The 21,720-nt window shown below is 47.2% G+C and overlaps 2 protein-coding genes across 5 annotated transcripts in view; both read right to left on the reverse strand.

Annotated features, from left to right (window-relative positions):
* Positions 1-2,602, reverse strand: part of COL20A1 (collagen type XX alpha 1 chain) — a 52,439-nt gene extending 49,837 nt beyond the window's left edge. For both annotated transcript variants that reach the window (XM_064674022.1, XM_064674021.1), the window contains exon 1: positions 2,397-2,602. The gene's annotated coding sequence lies outside the window, so the exon portion shown is untranslated. The remainder of the gene's footprint in view (positions 1-2,396) is intronic.
* A 2,654-nt stretch (positions 2,603-5,256) lies between these two features.
* Positions 5,257-21,491, reverse strand: LOC135423593 (DEP domain-containing mTOR-interacting protein-like). 3 transcript variants are annotated; one of them, XM_064674023.1, is made up of 9 exons: positions 21,141-21,491; positions 14,724-14,902; positions 11,529-11,652; positions 10,080-10,258; positions 9,268-9,453; positions 8,753-8,893; positions 8,417-8,487; positions 6,685-6,789; positions 5,257-5,533 (listed from the first exon to the last, which is right to left on the reverse strand). In XM_064674023.1, the coding sequence occupies exons 1-9, from the start codon at positions 21,224-21,226 to the stop codon at positions 5,405-5,407; spliced, it is 1,200 nt and encodes a 399-aa protein (XP_064530093.1). In that variant the 5' UTR covers positions 21,227-21,491; the 3' UTR covers positions 5,257-5,404. The 3 variants fall into 3 exon arrangements, 1 of the variants encoding a protein (XP_064530093.1); XR_010434840.1 differs by lacking the exon at positions 5,257-5,533 and adding an exon at positions 7,074-7,195 and having other exon boundaries at positions 6,726-6,789; positions 21,141-21,342; XR_010434841.1 differs by lacking the exon at positions 5,257-5,533 and having other exon boundaries at positions 6,736-6,789; positions 8,417-8,893; positions 9,268-9,425; positions 21,141-21,342.
* Between the last annotated feature and the right edge of the window lie 229 nt (positions 21,492-21,720).

Consider the following 21,720-nt stretch of genomic DNA (forward strand, 5'->3'; position numbering starts at 1 on the left):
AAGGAAAAATAAATACACACGTGAGTGACCCAGCCATGATCTCCTGGGGTTTAAATCAGTTCTGAATTGCTGGAAGAATGAGTGGAAAAATATGCAAGTTATAACAGGGAGTTGTTAACCGCCCTACTCTGCCTGTGATTTTTTTTTTTTTTTTGATTGAAGATCAGGTTATATGGAACAACTGCAGTGTAACCAAAGCCTTTAGCCATGGGAAACAGTTGCTTTATTTTTCCAGCTAATGAGGTCATTGCTTATAAAAAACAGCAAACATTTTACGGGGGGGTTTGGGATTCTGACTATCAGCTCCAGAAAAACAAAGCCTGCCCTGGCTTCAGAGATGCATGTGCCAAACAGCAGCAAGAAGCAGGCATTCTTTAAAAAAAATCCCTGAATTGAAAGTTCATTTGTGCCCTTTTGCAATGCCACCAAACTGCCTTTGATTGCCTTGCAAATTCCCCGTGGCTCTGCTGGCAAATGAGATGCCAAACTCTGGCAAAACTACTGGATTGTGTATTATCTTTTCATGTTAACCAGAGTTACATGGAATCTGAAGTCCGGAAAATTAAGCCTGTGGGCTCCTCCAGCCTGCACTGATCTGGGTTTATTGCAGGCTCTGTTTGCCCTGAAGGCTTGAGCTTCCACCTGATGGTAAAGATGAGTTAAATATTATCATGTAATCACAGAATGGTTTGGGCCAGAAGGGACCTTAAAGTTCATCTTGTTCCAGCAGTAGGGACACCTTCCACTGTCCCAGGTTGCTCCAAGCCCTGTCCAACCTGGCCTTGGACACTTCCAGAGCTGGGGCAGCCACAACTCCTCTGGACAACCTGTGCCAGGGCCTCACCACACTCACAGTAAACCAGGGGTTAACCCAGGCTGGATACAGTTTGTCCTCAGGGTGTGGATCTTTACTGTAACTAAAGTGAAGAGCAAAAAATTCAGAGGCAAATCCATCACTATTCAACCTCTTCTCCAACATTCATTTTCCTCCCTTTAAATCACAAATAACAAATGCACCTGTTTGAAATGGTGGAAGACACACAGCTGGAGGAGCTCTCTCCTACCCTCTCTGCAGAACTTCTCTGCACAGGTCACCTGCCAGGTCCCAAGCCCTCACTCCAGGGCTCTATGGTCCCTCCCTATCCATTTCTGCCATCGCTTGTGCCAACATCCAGCCAGGCTGAGCTGTGGACCCTGGGACTCAGGGGACCACAGTGACACCAGCCTGTTGGCAGGCAGAGAGCCTCTCTCCTGTTACTTACCCTCAGGGAAGGAATTTGGAGACAGCAACACATGGAGCATGTGGTCAGTATTTCCAGGGCCTGGAAAATAGGTGTGTGTGTGGGACACACCAGTTTCCACTTGCCCCAGCTGTGTGCTCAGAGAGGATTTGGAGGTTAGTGCGGCCAGAGATCCCCTTATTTGTACGGGAAATTTTATAAGTACTCACTTTATTTAAAGAAAAAAAAGATCAGAGCAAAAAATTCCCGCCACTTACTTAAAGCAGCACAACTAAAGGTGAGGATTTGGGGGCACTGTGAATAATTTCTGCTCTCCACAGCCACAGTTTGGGGATGTTTTCTCATCCCAGAGGTCATCACTGTCTCTGCACAGAAGTGCTGGCAGAAGCAATGTCACCTCGTGTCCCACTCGCTGCCGGACACACGAGCAGCACTGGGGACAGCCCTGCAGGCAGCCAACTGCAGGGAATAAATCTGTCCCACATTCCCTGAGTGCTTTGCTGGTAGAAGGACCTAAACCAGACTAAAAAAAACACATTCATCAACCCCTTTCTGTTCTCTCCTGGAAAGTTCCTGTATTTCAGTTCCACTAATCAACAAAAAGTCTCAATTATCCCAGCACCAGCCTCAAAAAGCCAGGAATAAGTTTCACTTCTAGGTTGAACATTTGCAACACTCCCAACTCATCAGGCTGAGTAACTTCAACTTGATACCGACCCACTCACACCTCCAGGTGGGAAAAACTCACACAGATAGCAAACCCTTCCCACTGTCCTTTCTGGCAACCATTTCCTGCAGTTTTGTACTATTAACCAAAAATAGAATGAAAAAAAAAATCAAACCAGCAGGCAAAAGTGCATTTCTCACAGCCATCACTCCTAAAGAATTGCCAAAGTAGTCCTGGCAGTATTTAGACCGACTGGCAGGGAATGTGAGCCTCGAAGCCACTTCACAGTAAGAGAGAGGATGAGACCTGTCACCCCTGTGTGACATCGGCAGTGCTGCCCCGAGCTCAGCTGCACCAGCTCTAAGTTTCCCGGAGAGCAAAACCCTGCAGAAGTTCCCTGCTTGGGATCCCCACACACGCCCCAAAACAGCACAGCCCCTCCTGAGCATCCCTGCGAACCGAGCCCCAAAGGGGAACGAGCCACAGACCTCTGCGGAGCGGCGCGGCTTCCCCTGGAGTCAGCCGGGAGCTGCGGGAATCCAGCTACATTCTTAAATTGTGGGAGAAGCTGCCCTGGCGCCTCGTCCGCTCCTCGGCGCGATTAAAGATTTCAATTCCCAGACGTCAGGAGGGATAAGGAAGGGGAGGGAGAGCAGGGGGAGAGGGATGGGATTCCCCCACCTCCCTCTCCGCACGCAGCGGCTTGGCCCTTTCGTGCAGCCAAATAAAGCATGAAAAGCAAGAGTCTGCCTCTATGAAAAGCAGTAAACGGCTTTTAGTGGCTTTGCTAACTAAATAAAATATCCGTCTGGGAATCTGCACGCTGACTTCCTAGAACGCAGCAACAAGTCGTGGCTCCCGCCCACCGCCAGACTCCCCGGGAAGCACCCGCATCCCATTAAATGATTTTGAGAGCCCAGCATGTGCACTGAAGGCGAGCTGTGCTGCGTTTGTTTAAGGAAATTAGGCACATCTGTAAGCTTTGCAAGGCCAGAGGCTGAATCATGAGCTGGAGCTCGATGGTGCCTGCGGGCTCCCCGGCTGTGGGATACAGCCCTGATCCGCTCCAGAGCGAGGTGCTCAGAGCCAGGAGCACCTGGGAGAGACACCCAGCTCCCTGCCAAAAGTCTTTTGGAAGGATTTTGTCCTCATTGGCAGGAGTGGAATGACTGACAGTGTCATTTCTCATTACAAATGGAAGCCAGATTTTCAGCTGCATCTACAGGGACTGTCAGCATCACTCTCCCATTGCAACCAAGCGAGCTATAAGACACTTGGAATTGCCATTCCATGGGAAACACAGGTGCCTTTGGAACAGTCAAGCTAGATGGAAAAAAAATAATAGTTTTCAAAACATTCTGCATAATAAATGAACATTTGTTAGTTCATTGCAGTTTTGTTTCATAACTTTGTGAGTGTTTTAAAGCATCACAATATACAGATCAAAGGATAATGCCAAAATGAAGCACTTAAATCATAGAATCACAGAAAGGATTAGAAGGGACCTTAAAGACCACCTTGTTCCAATCTTCCTGCCATGGGCAGGGATATCTTCCACTAGACCAGGTTGCTCCAAGCCCAGTCCAAACTAACCTTGAATATTTCCAGGGATGGGGCAGACACAGCTTCCCTGGGCAACATATGGGCAACAAATCATATTAAAACAAAACATGGAGCATTTGGTACCCCATGGAGAGAGGGTTGTCACTGCCTTACCTGTAAATACCACAAATTACCTCTTCTGTAATTCCTACTGGATTTCAGAATTTGCTCAGATTTGCTACAATTTACTTTAAAAGTAGGAGAAGGTGAGAAAGGAAAAAGCACATATCTCCTGTGCTTCACTTCATGGAATTCAGATGCAGAGCTAAAAATTCCTGCTGTGTTTACATCAGAAAAATCTGGACCTGCTTCCATGCTTGTGTTCAGGTTGCTGCTTTTTGGCCTGCCTTTCCCAAGGTGCCCACACAATGCCTGGATTTGACCTTAGTTCAAGTTGAACACACCTCGGGTTAAACCTTTGGGCCATCAGGGACACCCAAACGCTCCCTGAAGAGAATTTAAAAAACAAAAAGGCAGATTGAGGCTGCTTTATTCGTGCACTGAATGGCTACAATTAACAACTGGGAGTGTATTGACAAATGGCTGAGAAGATGGTCTGGTTTCACTTAAGGGCTGGAGGGACCCCAGTGGATTATCAATGCAAACATCTTGCCTGCACCATGTTCCAGGAATGCTGAGCTCCAAGTAGTCCTATTACTTCAGCACCAGAACTGGGGGAACACATATCCCTTTATACCAAGGGAAAAAAAAAAGGCAGCCAGCAGTAAGGCAATACCTAATACACAGCTGCCACCAGATTTTCCAAGAAAGTCAACCCCACTTTAACACAAATCAAAATTACTATTTGGGGGCTTTTTTGGGTTTGAGTTGGGGTTTTTTTTAAGGCTTGGTTTGTGGCCAAGCTGCACGGAGAGCCCTGCCCTAAGCAGGAGTGCTGGAGATCATCGTCTCTGTGCACAGCACAGCAGGCTAATCACAAGCAGGATGCTCTGCGAACTGGAAAGCAAGAAACCTCCCCAGTTTCTTGTTATTACCTGTTATTCTATTTTTAGCTCACTTTCAGGGTAGTTTGGAAGGAATATTTTGCACTGACTACAAACACAGTCATCCTGCAAGCAACAGAGTCCGGGTTGGCTGCATTTTGGTGGCTTTCAGTCTTTTCTGTTCCCTCCCTGAGTCAAACTCCAACTAGGACACACTTTTGGGCACATTCTGCTTTTGGTCTCTCCTTTCCTTCACTGCCCCTCACCACTAGGTTGGTAGAAGCTTACAATATTTGGGACCTCTCCTGCCTCCACGCTGAGGTGAAGCTGATTAATTAATTTAAGCATTATTAAGGGGTAGGGGCACAAAAAGCACCATCATGGAAGTCTCCCCTTTTCAAGAAACAGCTGGGAACAGCAACCAGCCCCGGCAGTGAGTGTGGCTAAGCCAACAGAGTAGCAGGAGCCTCAGACTTTCCAAGGAAGCACACATTCCTGTATTCATTTCCTTATTTTCTTGACAGAGCCGATGGCACAGCTTATGGGGCCATCTGGAGAGCACACTGTGTTCTCGGTAGACTGCACAGACAGCTCAGGGGAGCTCAGACATACTCACTGGGTATCAAACTTCTTGCTGCTTACCAGCTTTACCACCTGCCTTGCAGCCTGGCTGGTGGATGGCTTGTTCTAAGGCTTGGGTCATAAAGTGCTGAATTCTCACACTGGCACTAAAAAGGACCTGCAAGAGCTGAGGCATGCCTGAGAGCAGGGAGAGAATTTGAAGAATGTAAAAATCCAAGAATTGTCCATTAGAATGTATTTATTTGAAAATATATTAAAATGCCTGGGTAACACGTCACAGTGAATGGTCAAGCTTGGTCCCTCCCCACAGTCCATCCCTGCTTAGTAGAGTGTCCTGCCTTTCCAAACAGCAGTGGGATGAGACTCCTTCATTCATCACTGGCTTCCATGACTTCCATCACGAGAGTCCGTGGTCCTGTCATGATGAGGCTGCTGATGGTCTGATAGTCCAGATGCAAAACACAAGCACCATTCACTGAGAAAACAAACTGGCACACCTGCAAGAGAGGAGGGAGGGGTTACCTTCAGTCTCTTGGCACCTTCTGCCCATGACTGACTGGAGCCAGAGGCTGTGATGCAAATAACTTGCCTCAAAAGCCTTGAAACCCCAAAGCATCACCACTCCACAGCTACACTGATATCACAGTGTTACAATCACTGTATCATAAAAATGGGACCAAGGGGATTTAGACTGTGAGCTAACAGAGAAAAAAAGACTCATTTATGAGCAGTGGTTCATTTCACAGATGGAAATGAGGCACAATATTAACATCTAGCAATTTGGTAGCAAATGAGATTAGGTAAAGAGAAATTAACTGGGCTCTTGAGTAAATGAAACAAATTCATCCATCCCCTCCGAATCCTGCCTGAAGCAAACAAGGAGTCACACTCTGCCTCTGAAGGATCCCATTATTTCAAATATCCATGTGACTTTAGATTTATATCAGCTTGTAGAAATGATTCTCTCTGTCTGCTAGGGTCTCCATAAGGAACTGGGAAACTCAACATTTCTTTCATACATGCCTAAAACTCTATAGGTGAAACTCATATATGCCTGGGCCCAAAATGAGTTTCAAGATCTCACTTCATTTCACCTGAGCTGGAAATACTGGAAGTTACTTGATGAATCAAATCAAGGCATCAGTCTAAGGTTATTCAGCTTTCATTCACATGGAAAAAAGCTCCATGTAGAACTCCATTGCTGATAGCAGGGAAACAAAATGTGTTGCATCTCAGGAGCTGTGAGAGCATGTGATCCAGGATAAAGCTCTGTTCCTTCCCTGCTTCACTGGGAAATCACTGGAGTTGAACTGGGAATTCTCTGCTTTGTTTTCAGCAGCTCAAACAGTTTTGACAGCTCCAAAGTCAAGGGATGGTTTAGTTTTGAGAGAGTTTTTTGAGTTCTAGCTGCCCACAGCCCCTGTGCTGCCCTGGCAAAGGCAAATCCTCCCCTGTGCCACCGCACAGGGTGCACTTTGCCTGCAGAGGTCATCCTTCCCTCCACCTCTCCCACAGCTCCATGTGCTGACTCCATAGGTCTGATCTCCACTGCAGGAGGTGGGATTATCATGGAGGATGTGTTCAGCCCAGAAAGATCAAACAGGACAGAAGTCTTGCCTCCAGTTAAGTCACCGTGAGGAAGAAGTACCTTCATCCCTGCAGCAGCAGCAGGTCCTCCTGGGTCCACTGCCTGGATGTGGCAAGGTCTTCCTCCTCGGACCACAAACCCCCAGCCCACTGCATCCCCCACAATCTACAAGCAGAACAAAAGGGCTTTAAAAACCAAGGAATGGGCTGGATAGAGGAGATGCAACAGTTCCCAGAGAGATGGAGAGCTCATGATCCTAATCTCTTCTGGGTGGGAGAGAAAGGGTTGTGCTCCAGTGAGATGAAGAACTGGTTAATTGCCCTCTGCAAAGCTGCTTTGTGATTAATATTCCCTGCCAGCAAGAGCAGAAGAGTGAAGCACAGGCAGTATTAAGCTGAAGTGCGAGGCATGCACCGAGAGTGTGCTGAGAACATCTCCAGAGCACGCACACGGTGCCTTCTCCTTGGCACAGCAGAGCATTTCCAGGGTGGAAGTAGCCCCTCTTGCCTTTTCCACTCTGATCTCAGTCTGTCAGAGCAGTTTGCTGTAGTACTGCGGCCCTCTGATGTGACTAAAAGAGAAAAGGAATTCCCAAGAGACTTTGCACATCACCCATATAAATAAATAACAGCAACTGCAGAGCTAAGCAGGAGGAAATGAGCCATGAAAGGCCCAGGCTGGCAGAGTTGAAGGGCAGGGCAAGAGCATTCAGAAGGAGAATGAACAGCACGTCCTCATACGTGCCATGCTAATCACCAGCTTTATTTTTCTTGCTCTTTCCCACCACTTTCTATGGCACACTTAATTTGGGAACCTTATCCACAGCTCCTTTTGTAACCCCACTTGTGTCAAATCAGTATGGAAGACAGCCTCCATGGTTTCTGTGAGATCCCCCCTTTCAGAGGCAGGCAGTGAAGACATGAGAAGTTTTACACAAAAATAACCAAGCACAGTAAGACCCACAGGTCAGGAGTTGTCTTGCAACATTTACACCCAGCACCCGCCAGCCCTGCCTTGACCCATCCTACAGCATTAGAAATAATTAGAAAAGGAAAAGGCTCAAACTTGAGTTGTCTGCAGCATCCTGGAGATCTGTCCATGTAAAAAGCCCATCATAAGAAAGGCAAGAGTGGCCCTTGGATGCTCCCCCTATTCTATGCTGCTGATGGATCACATCAACACACCCTGATCTGCAGAGAAACCTGAAAGATGCATAAAGCTGTGCACAAAGCCATGTGACAGAGGATGTGTCACAGTCTCAGCTGTCACAAGACTTACTGATTCTATAGTTTGCATGGAGCTGGATGAAACAGAAATCATAGAATCTTAGTATGGGTTGGATTGGAATGGACCTTAAAGATCATCTCATTCCAACCCCCTGCCATGGGCAGGGACACCTTCCATTCAACCAGGTTGCTCCAAGCCCTGTCCAACCTCACCTAGGACACTTCTAGGAATGGGGCAGCCACAGCTGCTCTGGGCAACCTGTGCCAGGGCCTCACCAAAAAAACCCTCCAAAATGGGAGGTTTTTCCTGTCCAGGAAACATTGTCTTTCCTAATCTACCCCTTTAATATACATTAAACCTTTGCAGGGGCTGAGCACATTTTCACCCACAAGAATATGTGAAGACATATCCCCGCTGAGAGTCACCAACCAAAAGCCAGGATGATGTGACATGCAATCAAAGCTACAACATAGAGAGGTCAGAGCAGCCAACAGAAAGCCATCCAAGCACAGGCAGGGAGCTGGATACTGATGGATTGGCAATGCCATTCACAATGGTCACTCACAGTCAGAGTTTTCTTGACATAAGGGGCCCCAGGGGACAGGAGTTCTTCGTTGGTGACGGGTCTCTTTAACACTAGAGCAGAAGGTGACAGATTCTGTCAGAATCAAGGGGTTTGTACTATAAAGTGCATAACAAGGCAGCCTGGGGATTGCCCATTCTGCACACAGAACTCCTTGCATTCATCTCAGGGTTTTTCCAAACACTTGCACAACTTTTTAAATCACAAAGTAGAGGTGAGGCTGACCCTCTCCTCTTGATGAGTTGGGGTTGAGCGAGCCTGTGCCCTGAAGGAATGGATGTATCCCATGTAACAACAGGGCAATGCAGAAGCCCAGACCTGATTTGGGGTTGCACTCGGCCACAGGAGGGAATACCAATGTAGGAGCAGCACTGAAGTAGGGGTTGGAGTTTCCAGAGAGGGAAGTGATGCTACTCCTTCGAACTGCTGAGACAATTTTGATCTCCTTGTTGGTCTGGACTGAAAGAGGCAGAAATAACAATTGCTCAAGGAGGAAACAGTCTAGTTTAAAATAACAAACTTCACCCCTCAGCCTGACCCACACCTGAAAGGTAAGCACCCGCTGAAGATGGCATTTGAGCTTAGAAAGAATAAATCTAACTTCAAAGAAAGATCTAGAGCTGAGTTGATGCTAAGCTGAGTTATTTTCCTGGGGTGGGGAGCTGTGACAGAGATTGCCACTGTGTTGTGACATCCACCACAAACCAGTGGGATGGGGGGTCACTTCACAGGATGTCTGGAGGGACATCCTACCCTCTGCTGGAGCAACACCCTTGGACACTCTGGTAATGTAATCCTTGCTTTCACACCCCTCCACAAACACATCCAGTTACCAGAGAGAAAGCTGGTGTTGCCTGGGTCCGGGTTGAGCTTGCGAAGGCAGAAGGGGCTGTCGGGGCTCTCGGAGAGGGCACGAGAAGAGTTCTCATTGAGCAGCTCTGTGAGACGACGCCGCCGGCGGAAGTTGATCCAGAAGTGGTACAGGATGTCACTGTCAAAGAAGTGATGCCGATTGGAGACTAGGAGAGAACAGGGGAGGAGGGAGAGGCTGAGGGGGTGCAAAAAACATGTAGCAAATATCCTGAGTGACCCCAGTGAATTGCTTTTAATGCCTCTGTGCTCTACTGCGGTTTTTCTGACTGTTTGAGAACGCTGCCTGCAGGGAGGGAGGGACAGCAGGGCCACCTCCCCAAGAGGTGCCATCTCCCAGGGGTGCACTTGGTGTCACAGCTCTCCACCTGCCCCTGTCCCAAGACACTCAGAGGACTTCCTGCCTTCCGAATTGCAGGTTTAATTCCGGCAGATGGTTCTGATGTCCAGCCAAGCAGAGCTAAACGTTACATCCTCACACCCCAGCCCTCCAAACCCAGGGGTGGATCCCAGGCCTGTGGCCGGCTGCTTTGAAGAACCGAAGAGCAGTAGCTCAGATTTCATCTCAAAGCCTTTGCGGGTGGTGCAAGATTGCTCCGGTTTCAAAGGTCACCAGCTCCAAACATAGAACTAAAAGGCTCCATTGCCATCTCCAAGTGGGCACTTGACCAGCACTTGTTGCATGACATGAATGGGGGTTTGTTCCTAGCACAGCCTTGACAGTTAATGCTCATCCCTCGCTTTCCATCCTGGCTCCAGCCAGACTCTTGCTCACCATGCTGAATGATCCCATGCTCCAGCAGTGCTTGTCCCAGCTCCACAGCTTCCTGTCTGTTTTCTACTTCTCCCTCCTGAACGAGCCAGTCGACCATCTCACAGCCCAGGAAAGTCCTCTGGTACTTCACCGAGTTCTCCTCTCTCACCTTCAGAATTGACTCTTCCACGCTCACCAGCCTGGCACAGAGGTGGGACAAGGCTCCCGTGACACTGCACATCCCTGCCATCCCTCACAGGAGCTGCAGCCACACAAAGCAGTGACACGGCTCCCATGATGCTACACATCCCTGCCATTCCTCATGGGAACTGCAGACAGACAAAGCAAGGCCAAGAGAAGCGAGCAAAGCATTGCAGCCAGAACCGCCTGGGAGCACTGGGAAAGGAGGGAGGAACACAGAGCTGCAGTCAGGCATCTTTATAAATCTTCATCACAGCAGAGGGAGCAGCTTCAGCAAAACCAGTTCAGCTGCCACCTCAGCTAAAGAACGCAGGGAAAAGCAACCAAATGCAGGAAACACATGGCAGATATCCAAATGGATGGAGAAGGTGGGTTTCAGACAGCACATATTCCATCTGCAGCATATGTGAGAGCAAAATCCAGCGTCTCCACGAGAGGGTGCAGCTGGCTCAGCCATGAGACAAGTTGGCTGGATGCTCTCCCCATCCCACGGACACTGCTGCAGATCAAAAGCAAAGTCCAAGGAATGCACATCTGGAGAAGGGGCACAGAGACACCCGAAATCACCACCTGCCTGGATGAAGGACTTCTCCTTCAGCACCAGTTTGTGGCTCTGTTCAGCAGCGTGTGAGGTTGTGAAGGTGTGAAGGGGCTGTTGAAGGAAACAAGTCCAGAGGGTGAGCTGAGGCTGAACCCTGGGAAGGTGGCCTGGATTTAAAGCCAGAAACAATCAACACAAGAAAACCTAACTTGGAGGTGGAAGGAGTTTTCTTTACTGTCTGAAAATTAGCTTTTTCATGACAAATTTTGCAAATAGACTGAGACACAGGGCCCCAGGCTCACAAGGGTGTTGAAAATCCCATACCCTGCTGACTTTGGCCACAAGTCCTAAAAGAGCTGGTGGAAGCAGCTCATTGGAGGATGGTAGAAGGTCACTGGGAATGGCCACTGGACATTCTAATCCCAGGAGCACTCAGACTGAACTCTAGTGCTTCCTTATACAGATCCCAGAACCTGCACTTGGGCTGGAGCCCTTGGAAGCATCCATGAGTTCATAGTACAGCTCCTGCTCCATCCCCAAGGATGGTGGTTGTCCTGCAGCTGTGACAGGGCTCAGGAAACAGCATTTCCCAGAGGGACAGTATTGGGTACAGAGAAGGGAAAGCGAAGCCAGCAGGAGCTGTGGCTCCCAGCTGCAGAGCACCAGCAGCCAGCACAGCCAGCAGAGCACATTCCCAACACCCCAGTGCCGGGATAGGACTCACGTACTTCTCATAAAGACTCTGCCCTCGCATGAACACCTTCACATCCTTGCTGAGAGGGAAGGTCCCGTCATCCTTGCGGAAGCGGTAGAGCAGCTTGGCATCCTTGTAGTCCGAGTGCTCGTCGCAGACTGGAAGAGTTCAGGGGAGGGATGTCAGTCCGTGAGGGACAGGCAGGGCTCACACTCAGCAGGATGTTGTCTCCAGGTTCAAAGCTGCGAGGGCTGCTCTGTGTCCTTCTCCGTGCCCTTTGCACCATGGAGCAACCAGCATCCGAGCCTTCAGTCCCCAAAAAGTAGCTGCTTATAAACACCTGCAGCCCATGCTGGTGGGAGAGGTCAGCCCCAACCTCGGGAAAGCTGGAGTTTGAGTCTGCAATTGATCCAGACACTAAAAGATTCAGTAGAAAAAAACAGGAATTTTTTTCCCCTCTTTTAATTTAAATGTTTAGGTTTAGACTAAAAGAGAACAAACAGAATTCCCTCAATCAACTTTTTTAGAAAGCTGCTGCCGCTGTAAGCAGATTTGGATGACAGAGGAAAAAAACCCACACTGCGTCCAAACCCCCATGAAATCACCTCTGTCTGTCAAAAATACTTGTAAGCTAAAAAATATAGTGGCATGAATTTTTCCACAGCATTTTGTGCCAACCCTGCCCAATCCATTTGTGTGGCAAACTGACCTCAAGAGAAAGTTTTCTTCAAAGCCAGATACATACAACTGCAATAATCAAATCTGTCTGAAAAGCCTTGGTTTCATCTTGGGCATGGGCACACAGTCTGTAAATGAATGGCTGTTAAGTCCATGCAACCTTTAGCAGGTAAATATTTGGGATGCATCTTTGAGATGAACTTGCTTGCAACACATTCCTAGACTACAAGTTAAAAAACAAAAATAAAATTATGACAAAAAAACAGCCCAAAAATCACACACCAGCTTTTAAAAGCCAGCCTGTGTTCAGGTCCACACATCTGAAGCAAGAAGAACAAAGTTCAATAGTAAAAAAAAAAAACAAAACACACAAAAAAACCCCAAACAAACGAACAAAAACAAACAAACAAACCAAACCAACCAACCAAACAAAAAACACCAGAGAAAATAATATGCCTGCAAAACAAAGAAAAATTGTCAAGGGAAAACAGAAAACCCACAAATATTTCCTCACTAAAGTAACGTCATCCACTGGAGTGAAATTCAAAAGGCGCAAGACACTTCTTGTGAAAATTTTAACACTTTTTCCATCCTGAGCAGACCAGCAAAACCACATTCCCCTTTTGGTGAGCAGCAAATGCCAAAACTTGTCAGATGATCTGGAGTTCACCATTCCTGCTGAGCAGTTGTCTCGGATGAAATCAGGACGCTAAAGCCGGTGAGTCATCGAGCAGGAGGGCAGGATAAGGTGGTTTGAACAGTGAAAGTTTGCATCCTCATAACTCCAAGGAGCAGCCACTGATTCCATTGCAATCAGGAATAGAACTTAAAGACTTACAGGACTGTGCCCATAGAAAACCAAAGCACTTTTACTATTTAAAGACCATTTTCAATGTGTTTTCAGCGTGTAATGGAACCAAAGCTCAAACCACATCAGACAATTAAGAGGCAGCACAATGATCTTCACGAGATAATTATCATCTGGATCCCAGCAGAGAAGAGGGCAAACAGTTTAGTCAGGCAATTGCCAAGCACCCAGAGCAGTGCTGCATTAGCAGGCAGCCTTCTTTCCACAGGGCTAACAAAAATTAATGGACAAAAAGCGAGTTGGAAAGTCAACTTCTGTGTCCTGCCAGGAATTATCACAGAGGCAGGATGGACACATCCCAGTCAGCAATCAAAACAACACTAGCACCCAGTGCTGCACAGGTTTAATTAACTAATGGACTTATTTGAAATTGTCAGCTGGAGAGATGGAAAATTAATCAGCTTTAAGTGTTAATGGTTAACTGAGAACTCCCTGCTTCAGCTTTGTGCTTTTGTGATAAAGCACAGCAGCAGTCTATTTTTATTCAAGGCAGTTTAATGTAAAGGGCTTTAACCTCAGCAAGTAGCAGATGGCAATAGAGAGTGTTTGCACTGCAGTGGTAAAGGCAGCTGTTTCTGGACCCTGGAGGAGAGAGGGGAAGAGAGGACTGGATTTGGTGTAGTCATTGCTTCTGTCTCCTCAGCTGCATCCTTGTGTGACAAACCACCACCCAGCTCCAGGTTACCACATCTCCTGTCCCAAAGACCTGGGAGTAAGAGAGCTCAGCCATAGCCCTTCCCACCGATGGCAAAGGTGTCCAAGAACTATTTGATAATCTGGGACTTTTGTTCCTGATTGTGCCTGAAAATCACATGGAGAGAAACTACCTTTTGCCAATCTGAAGCACTTGTTTTCTGTTGTTATATTGGGATCAAGGGCTGGACCTTGGGGACTGCTCTGCAGCTCAGGGACAGGCACAGAGGTCAGTACATGACCTGAGTTAATCCAGAACTCCTGAAAGTTCCAAATAAATTTTAAAAAGAAAAAAACCTGAATTACTAAGAGCTGGGCTTGAGCATCAAGCTGCCTTCTCCCCTGTCCCCATCCTTTTTTTTTTTTTTAACAAGTTCCATGAACAAGCCTTTGAAACACAAATCCCAAGAGAGGCATTCCTACAGGATTGCTTCAGCTCCAGTTTCACAGATACCAGACTACTTTTGCTTGGAGTGATGTGGACTCCACAGCCCCACTTGTCCCATCATGGGGAAACTGAGGAACACTGGGCTCTTATGGAAAGAAAATTAATTTTTCTGCAGATGTGAAGTGTGTGCTATAATTCAGCTTCCACTTCTGCATGACACAAACATGAGCCAGACCGGCTGCTGTACAAATACCTACCTGGCTGGATACAGGACAATGCAGGCCAGGTGTTACTGAACTTGCTTCCAAATGGGAGACACTTCAGATGCCCTTTAACCAGCACACAGCCCAAGCCCCTTTTCTGATGGGCAGGGAACTGGCACGTTCCCCAGAGCAATGCACCATCACACGGATCCAGCCCCATACAGCCTCCTGCCTACCCATCCTCTCCCAGCTTCTCTAGGAGAGAAGCTTCTTCCCGTAGGAAAGTGGTGGACAGGGACCTGGCCACACTTCCGTATCCTGGGCTGACGGACACACGGTGAGCAGACACACAGACACCTCCCTGAGGGGGCTCAGCAGGCAGCAGAGACACCCACACACCGTGATGGATGATGTAGTGGTCCATCAGCTTCTGCATGAGGCGGATCCCGGTCTCCCGGTCCGGTGCTTCCTTGTGGTCGATCAGCCAGTCCGTGAGTTCCTTCGCCACGAAGCAGTTCGGGTACGTCCGGAGGTGGAAACGTCTGTCCTTGATGAGCTTCCCATCGTGGAGGCGAAGCCTGGAGGGAAAGGCAGCCACTGAGCACAGCTGGTGTCACAGGGGAATTTGGGTCTGACTGCCCAGCATCTGTCCAGCTTGGAGACACTGCTGATGAGTTGGGACTTCTGGCAACCACCCAGAGACTAAAAAATTCAACCAAACCCCTTGGCATTGCAAGACTGGATTAGTCAATCCTAAGGAGCCCCTCCATCAGGCCCTTCTCTCCTCTTGTTACTATGCAGGTTATATAATTGCCTGCATCAGGCATAGTCTGACCCACACGTGTCTTTTTGCTCTAAGCAAGCCTCTAAAAAACACGCAGCAGCAAACCAGAGGGGGTGAAGAGGGGACAAAACTCAGGAAAAAAAATAGCAGTATGTATATTTGTCATCTTGGCACTGTTCTGTGTCTAGTTCTCCTTCCCCATGACCATGAAAACAGGAATAAAGCTGCCCCCAGGACAAAGTTTTAGTCATAGCTCCAGGTGGGAGCAGTAACAGGAGCCTTGGTTTCTTCTGTCAAAGCAGAGAGTGCCAGGTGGATCCCATCACTACCCGCTAATCCATGAACCACTAATCCACAGCAACAGTGGACAACAGTCCTGACATTTTCTGCTTCAAAGTGGGATTGACTGGGACAGAGTTTACAAAAACAACAACCTTCCTATCCTGAAAACCCTGATGTTATGGCTAGTCTGCAGCTCTGATGGAAAGATATATATGGGCAAAAGTACTCAGGTGAGCATGGCTTTGACTTTCAAAAGGACTTTAACAACTGAGTAAGCCACAAGGCACAGAGTTCTTCTGTGTTCCAGCCAAAGCCAACCCAGTCTGGCAGGAGATCTGTCCAGGGGCCCAAGTTCTGCCCTATAGTCATGACCGTTCCCAAAACACCAACCCTGGAAAATGCAGGCTGTATGCAGCAGGCTCAGAAGGGAGATATTAATTAAACTTCTCTGTAACTCCAGGATGTTTTTGGTTTCAAATTATTCTCCTCAATTCCTGGTTTTGCCCTGGGCCAGTGTATTTTATTAAGGCATTAATCACTGCAGCCTTTTGTTATTCCATGCCTTGAGTTCTTTTGTTCTTTGTGGAAAAGTTATGTGTACAACACAGCATGCTGGACAACAGTTTTAGGTACCATATGAGAAGTTTAAGTACCCTAAAAATCTATCAGATAATAATGGATTATCCTCTATTGTAGGATTTACAAATACTAAGGTCCTAAAAATCTAAAGATAAAAACTTCTTTAAGATGAGAAATCAGTAATTGATTATTGCAGTTAATGCTGAGGCTACTACAAGCCAGTATGATTAACAGAAGTTTTTAGACCTTCCTGGAAATTCAAAGTTTAAACCAAAGATTCGTGCAGAGCCAGCTCCTGGCCTTGCCTTTGACAGACCTCCCTCAAATCCTGAGGTCTATATTCAGCATTTCACTCTTTACCTGGAAGGCTCATTCCCACAGGTGTCCAGAACTCATTCTGAATACAGATTTTACCCAGAAAGAACAGTCCACTGACAGCTGCCTTGCTATTTTTAGAGGTTTTGTCTTTTCCTTTCCTTTATTTCATGGTCCACTGTCAAAATGCAATCAGGCACAGCCAGCAGTGACTACAAACAGGCTCCCCCTCCCTCTGCTACGGGGGAAGACACAGTCAATTTTATATGCTTTCTTTCCTTTGCAATTAGCAAGTGGGAAGGCACTTTAGAGGCATGTTTTGTAGAGATAAGAAATGTTCCAAGAGTGCTCTATTGCCATAAAGAGTCTGCAGGACTCCATAAACATTATATATAGAGATATACACACACACACATATATATACATTTATATATATACACACACTCAGACATGCCTTTCACATAAAATAACACATAGACACACAAGGCCTGAATCATTGGGAGAACACTATTTCCCCTATAGATATTTTTTTAAATCGTGTTTCAGAATACAGAAAAAAAATTCAGAGGTCTTGCAGAAGAAAAATTAAAGAAAGGAAAAATTATTTCCAACAAACAGTGCTGCTAACACCTAAGATTTAAAAATAAAAATAAAAAAATGCATTTATTCTGAAACTATCCTGTTGGGGAAAATTGTCAGGACAGGAATTAGGTGGTATTTCAGCACCTCTGGAGCAGCAGCACGTTGGAGCTTTGTGGGCTGTTTTAAGACTGTGACAAGTTTTCCCTCTGTCCCACAGAGCCAGGGCAGCGGAAAAGGCACAACTTGAGTGTCCTTGTGCTCTTTTCACTTTCCTCTTGTTTACTGTTTCCTGTCAACTCTGAGGAGACAAATTTTGTCCTTCAGACACAGGATGTAACAGCAACTGCGTCTTCCAGTAGCTCTTGTATGATGGTAATAAAACAAAGCATGACTGGGTTATAATCATGCTTCCAGATTAAAAAAAAAATAAGGAAATATATATATTGCAATATTATGAGTTTTCTAGACAGCAAAATCTACCCTGTGAACACATTATTTCTCCAAAGGGGAAAAAAAAAAAAAGCAGAATAAAGCCAGGACGAAACACTTCCTGGAACATGGGAATGGGCTCTTATGAAATACTCTTGGCTTGGCAGTCAAAGCACTGCTTCCATGTGCATTTGCTTTGCTTTGGTTGTGTTGGGTAAGCGAATTGTTTCTCTGTCAAGGTCACTACAAAGCCATCATTATTCATCCTTGTGTAACCTTGTTGAAAGGGACATCCACAGCAGTGCAAACAGAAGAGAAATAAACTCTCCATCACCACCCCTGTAAACAGACCTTGAGCATCTCAAATGCCAAGGTGGATCTTTCAAGGATACTAACTGCAGTTCACATTCCCAAAGCAGTTCAGCACTAATGAATGGCCTTGGAAAGATACCTCATCCAAAGGATCTTTTTTGTTCCTATTTTCACAGAAAAAAAAAAAAAAGAACAAAAAAACCTCCCAAATCAGCTAAGTGCTCACTAAAAGGTAACAACAGCCACAAGAGAATCTCTGCAAAACAGCTGCTGGAGAGGCACATTCAGGTGACACAGGCACTGCAAACAGTTTGTTGCACCCCCAGTCTGCAAAAGCACCAGTACATGTGGGAAGAGGGGAGAGCTTTGCCTGCCCGTGGCACCCCAAAGTGGTAGAGATGTTTTCTTTTCCTGCTTGTATTTAAAACAGACCAAAATCTCAAAAAGAAACCCCAACAAGCACAAGTCTATTTCCCAGTCCTCGCTTTTACTCAGCTTTTAGTGCTGAAAATTTAATAATTGACTTCTAAAAGTCATTCTGACTATGTAGTATCATCTTCTGAATAACATTCACTGCTGCATCAAGCAGTGCCTCACGATTCTTCAAGGAACACATCCCCACTAGAAGAGGTACAAGTCCAACAGAGAACCACCAAAACTCCGGCAGACCCAAGATTTTTGGGCAAGAATAAAAATTTTTGCATGTTCAGCTACACATCTTTAAATGAGCCCAATTTCCAGAGCATCAAAGCATGAACACTTTGTTTAACAGCATCGCAGTTTGATTATCCAAATAAAACACTTGTCACCTCTGAAAACTTGGGACAGTGGCTGAAATCACAACTTTGTTCTTCATAGGAGAAAACCTTCCTTCTCCTCTCACTTTTTCTGCGCAAGACATAAATTTACTGAGTATATTTTATGTTTAAGAGCGATTAATGCAGCTTAACAGAGTTATTAGAGCCCAGCTGGTTCACTTGACCATGGGAATACCCAGATGAGAGTGCACAAGGGCTTGTCCATACTTGAGAGTCTCTGATTACAGCAGGGTGTGAATGCAAAGCGTGGAAGCTGCTCCAGAATACCTCTGTGCAGATAAGCCATTTGTTGCAATTAGAAGTGACTAATTGGGCCTCTCTTACAGAATGCCACCCAGGAACACACAACGCCCAGTAAAACTGGTGTGATTTTCATGCAAGTTTATATGTCTGAAACAAGAAGACTGGCAGCAGATGTGAGGAATGAGCCCAAGACAGCAGTCCTCTCAAACTCCAGACTGGAATATCAATTAGAATTTTTATTTTCATCTTTTTAGTGGAGAGAGACTCAACACCCAAAACTCCTCTTCCCCCTTAAAAGACCAAACAGCAGCATCCTCATGGAAGCAGAGAGAACCTAGCAGATAGACAGCCCAAACCACACTGGCCTATCTCCCCTCTCTTCCTTTAGGATCCATTTCATTCCCAGCCATCCCCACGAAGCATTCCCTCACCCTTCCCTCGTGCAGCTATTTCTGGCTGGGAAACACATCCTGACACTGAACAGACTCATCCCTCTGGCCAAACCAAACTCGGAGGGATTTGCAAACTTGCTGGGAAGCCAAAGAACTGTAAAGATGGAGCAAAGGTTTGTTTGACTAAATGTGATAGTGGGGAGGCAGGGCAGGAAGTGGAGAACAGGGAAAAACAAATGTTTGATATTTCGTGTAGATGCAACAATGTTATTTGCTGATGGAGGTTTACAGAGTCAGGGCAGCCTGCAAGGCTCCTTCACATGCTTCTGTATTCCATCTGTGGGGAAAAGCAGAGGGATAACAACATGGATATTTAGCCATGTCCCTCTGCTGTTGTCTGAGACATCATCCAGCCTCTCTGCCTCACCTTCCCCATTGCTATGCATTGGAAATCCAGGTCCCAGGAAGATTCATACCACTAACTACTTACCTGCCAGGCTGTAAGATCCCCCAAATAAATATTAAGCATGTTCTTCATCACTCAGTTCTCCTTCTAGCCAGGGGTTCAGGAAAGGACACCTGCAGGCTGGTGTCCATCTCTTCACCCTCTCCCCAGGTTTCACACCCTGTGCTGGCCAGCAGCTCCTTCCTGTCCTTCTGCACTGGCAATGGGCTCCTGCCCAGACCAAAGCAGAAGGATGCAACTGCAGCATTCCCAGCAACCAGCAAAAGGGCCCTTCTTTCCATCACTGTGAACTCTCAGATGGGTGTCCCCAAAACTACTTGAATTTTGGGTTTTCTATTCAACTTTATCCCAGTGGGCAGTGTACTAGAAGAGCTCTGTTCACAGATAAATTTACTGTATCCCCTTCTCCACTTTACAGCCACAATCACCCAATGGTCCAGCATCTGATATGCTCCTGCCCTGCAAGAGGTACAAGGAAGACACATCACTCCCCACACACAGAGCACAGTTTTAACTCACAGCTTGATTATTTTATTTTCTCTCTGAATACCTGATCCCTTCCTTTGGCCCTGGCTACAGAACTCATTTTAAACCTCAGTCACCCCAGATGAGTAAAATACTGGAAATATAAATAAGACAGAAATATGAATAAACTTTCCCTGCCACTTTGAACACTGGCTGTGTTTTCAAGATGGGGCCCCAGTCCTTAGCTGGAAGTTATCAGTCCTTGATACAGTGCAAATAATAAAGCTAAAGCTAACAGTACTCTCTGAGAACGGACAACAGAGCAACACCAAGCTAATTTTAGGAGTCTGATGCTAGCAAAAATCAAACCCTGGGCTATTTACATTATTCAGGATATATTTCCTAATTTCCACCCACATTTCAAAACAAACCAGAATGACTTCAGATACAAACAAGCACATTCTGCTCAAGAGCTAGGAAAGCCCACAGTCACATGCTTTGAAGCAAGTGAGGGTTCTGACCCCAGATGCACAAGGAACACGCTTTCTGAGCCACACAGGTTTCCTTGCATAGAATAGATTTTTGTCTTCATAGGAAAAAATAAATCTCAGAAGCTGCTTAAAAGCTGGGACTGCAAACCAGCAGAAGTTCCCAAAAGTGACTTTCAAGAGAGGTAAGATCCAATTCAGGCACATGACACTCAGGAGATGCCCTTCCAAGTCACCCCAAAGTCCAAGCATCCCCAGAAGCGATGCTGACCCCATCCAGGCAGGGACCAGGGACCTTGGGGTCAGTGCTCAGTGCTGCTCAGTGCCAGCACACCATGCTCTGCACTTGGGGGAAGGTGCAAAGGGAGAAAAAAAATTGTTGCCACCTCAACCCACTTGCCAGTTCGTGGCACCTGGAGCTGAATTGCAGGACATGCCACAGAGGAGCAGCAGGACAAGATAATGTGGGAAAGGACCTGACTCAACGCTGGTTTGGTGGGTGAAGGAAGGATCAGCAGGTACTGGGGAGGGGGCGATACCGATACCTGGGGGGAAAGTGCTTGCTCAGAGGTAAAGCTTTGAGCCTCCTGCTAACAGGATAGAGCCCATAGCCCCGGGTACAGCCCTGCCCCAGGCTGGAGGAGGACCCCACACCTCCTACCTCAGCTGCTCTCCAGCAATCATCACCTCTGCCCGGTAGTGCTGCTCGGTGGCTTTCTTCTTCAGGCTGCTGCTCAGGCTCTCCATGCCGGGCTGACGGTGGGCGGCGGTGGGAGATGCTCCCCATGGGATGCGGCTTGGGAAGATCCGGGCCCCCAGCGCCGTCCCCGGCCGCTGGCAGGGTGCAGGTTGGCAGCCTGAAGTTGCTGAGTCCTGCTCCCCGCCTCTCCTTCCCTGTCGGCAGGCTTCGGAGGAGGAGCCTGTTGCAATCCGAGCCTGGCTCTGCGGGCTTCTCACCCGCTGGCTCCAGCCAGGCTTGGGCTGGGAGCCGGGAAGGTGGCAGGGATGCTCCCAGCAGGCTGGGACAGCGTCCGCTCTGCTCGCTCCAGGGAGGTAACTCCGGCAGGCTCCGGGCACACACGGGCTGGAGGATGAGTGGTTTGATCAGCCATCAGACGGACAAAGCACTTCCTTCCTTAGGCTGTAACTGCCCTACAAGGGTTCAAGATGTGCCATTCCCCAGCACGAGCCACGTGCCTTGTTCTCATCCTCCTCCCCGAGGACTTCCTGCCTCTCCCCAG

This window comes from Pseudopipra pipra, chromosome 17 (assembly GCF_036250125.1).
Source record: "Pseudopipra pipra isolate bDixPip1 chromosome 17, bDixPip1.hap1, whole genome shotgun sequence".
Taxonomy (NCBI): Eukaryota; Metazoa; Chordata; class Aves; order Passeriformes; family Pipridae; genus Pseudopipra; species Pseudopipra pipra.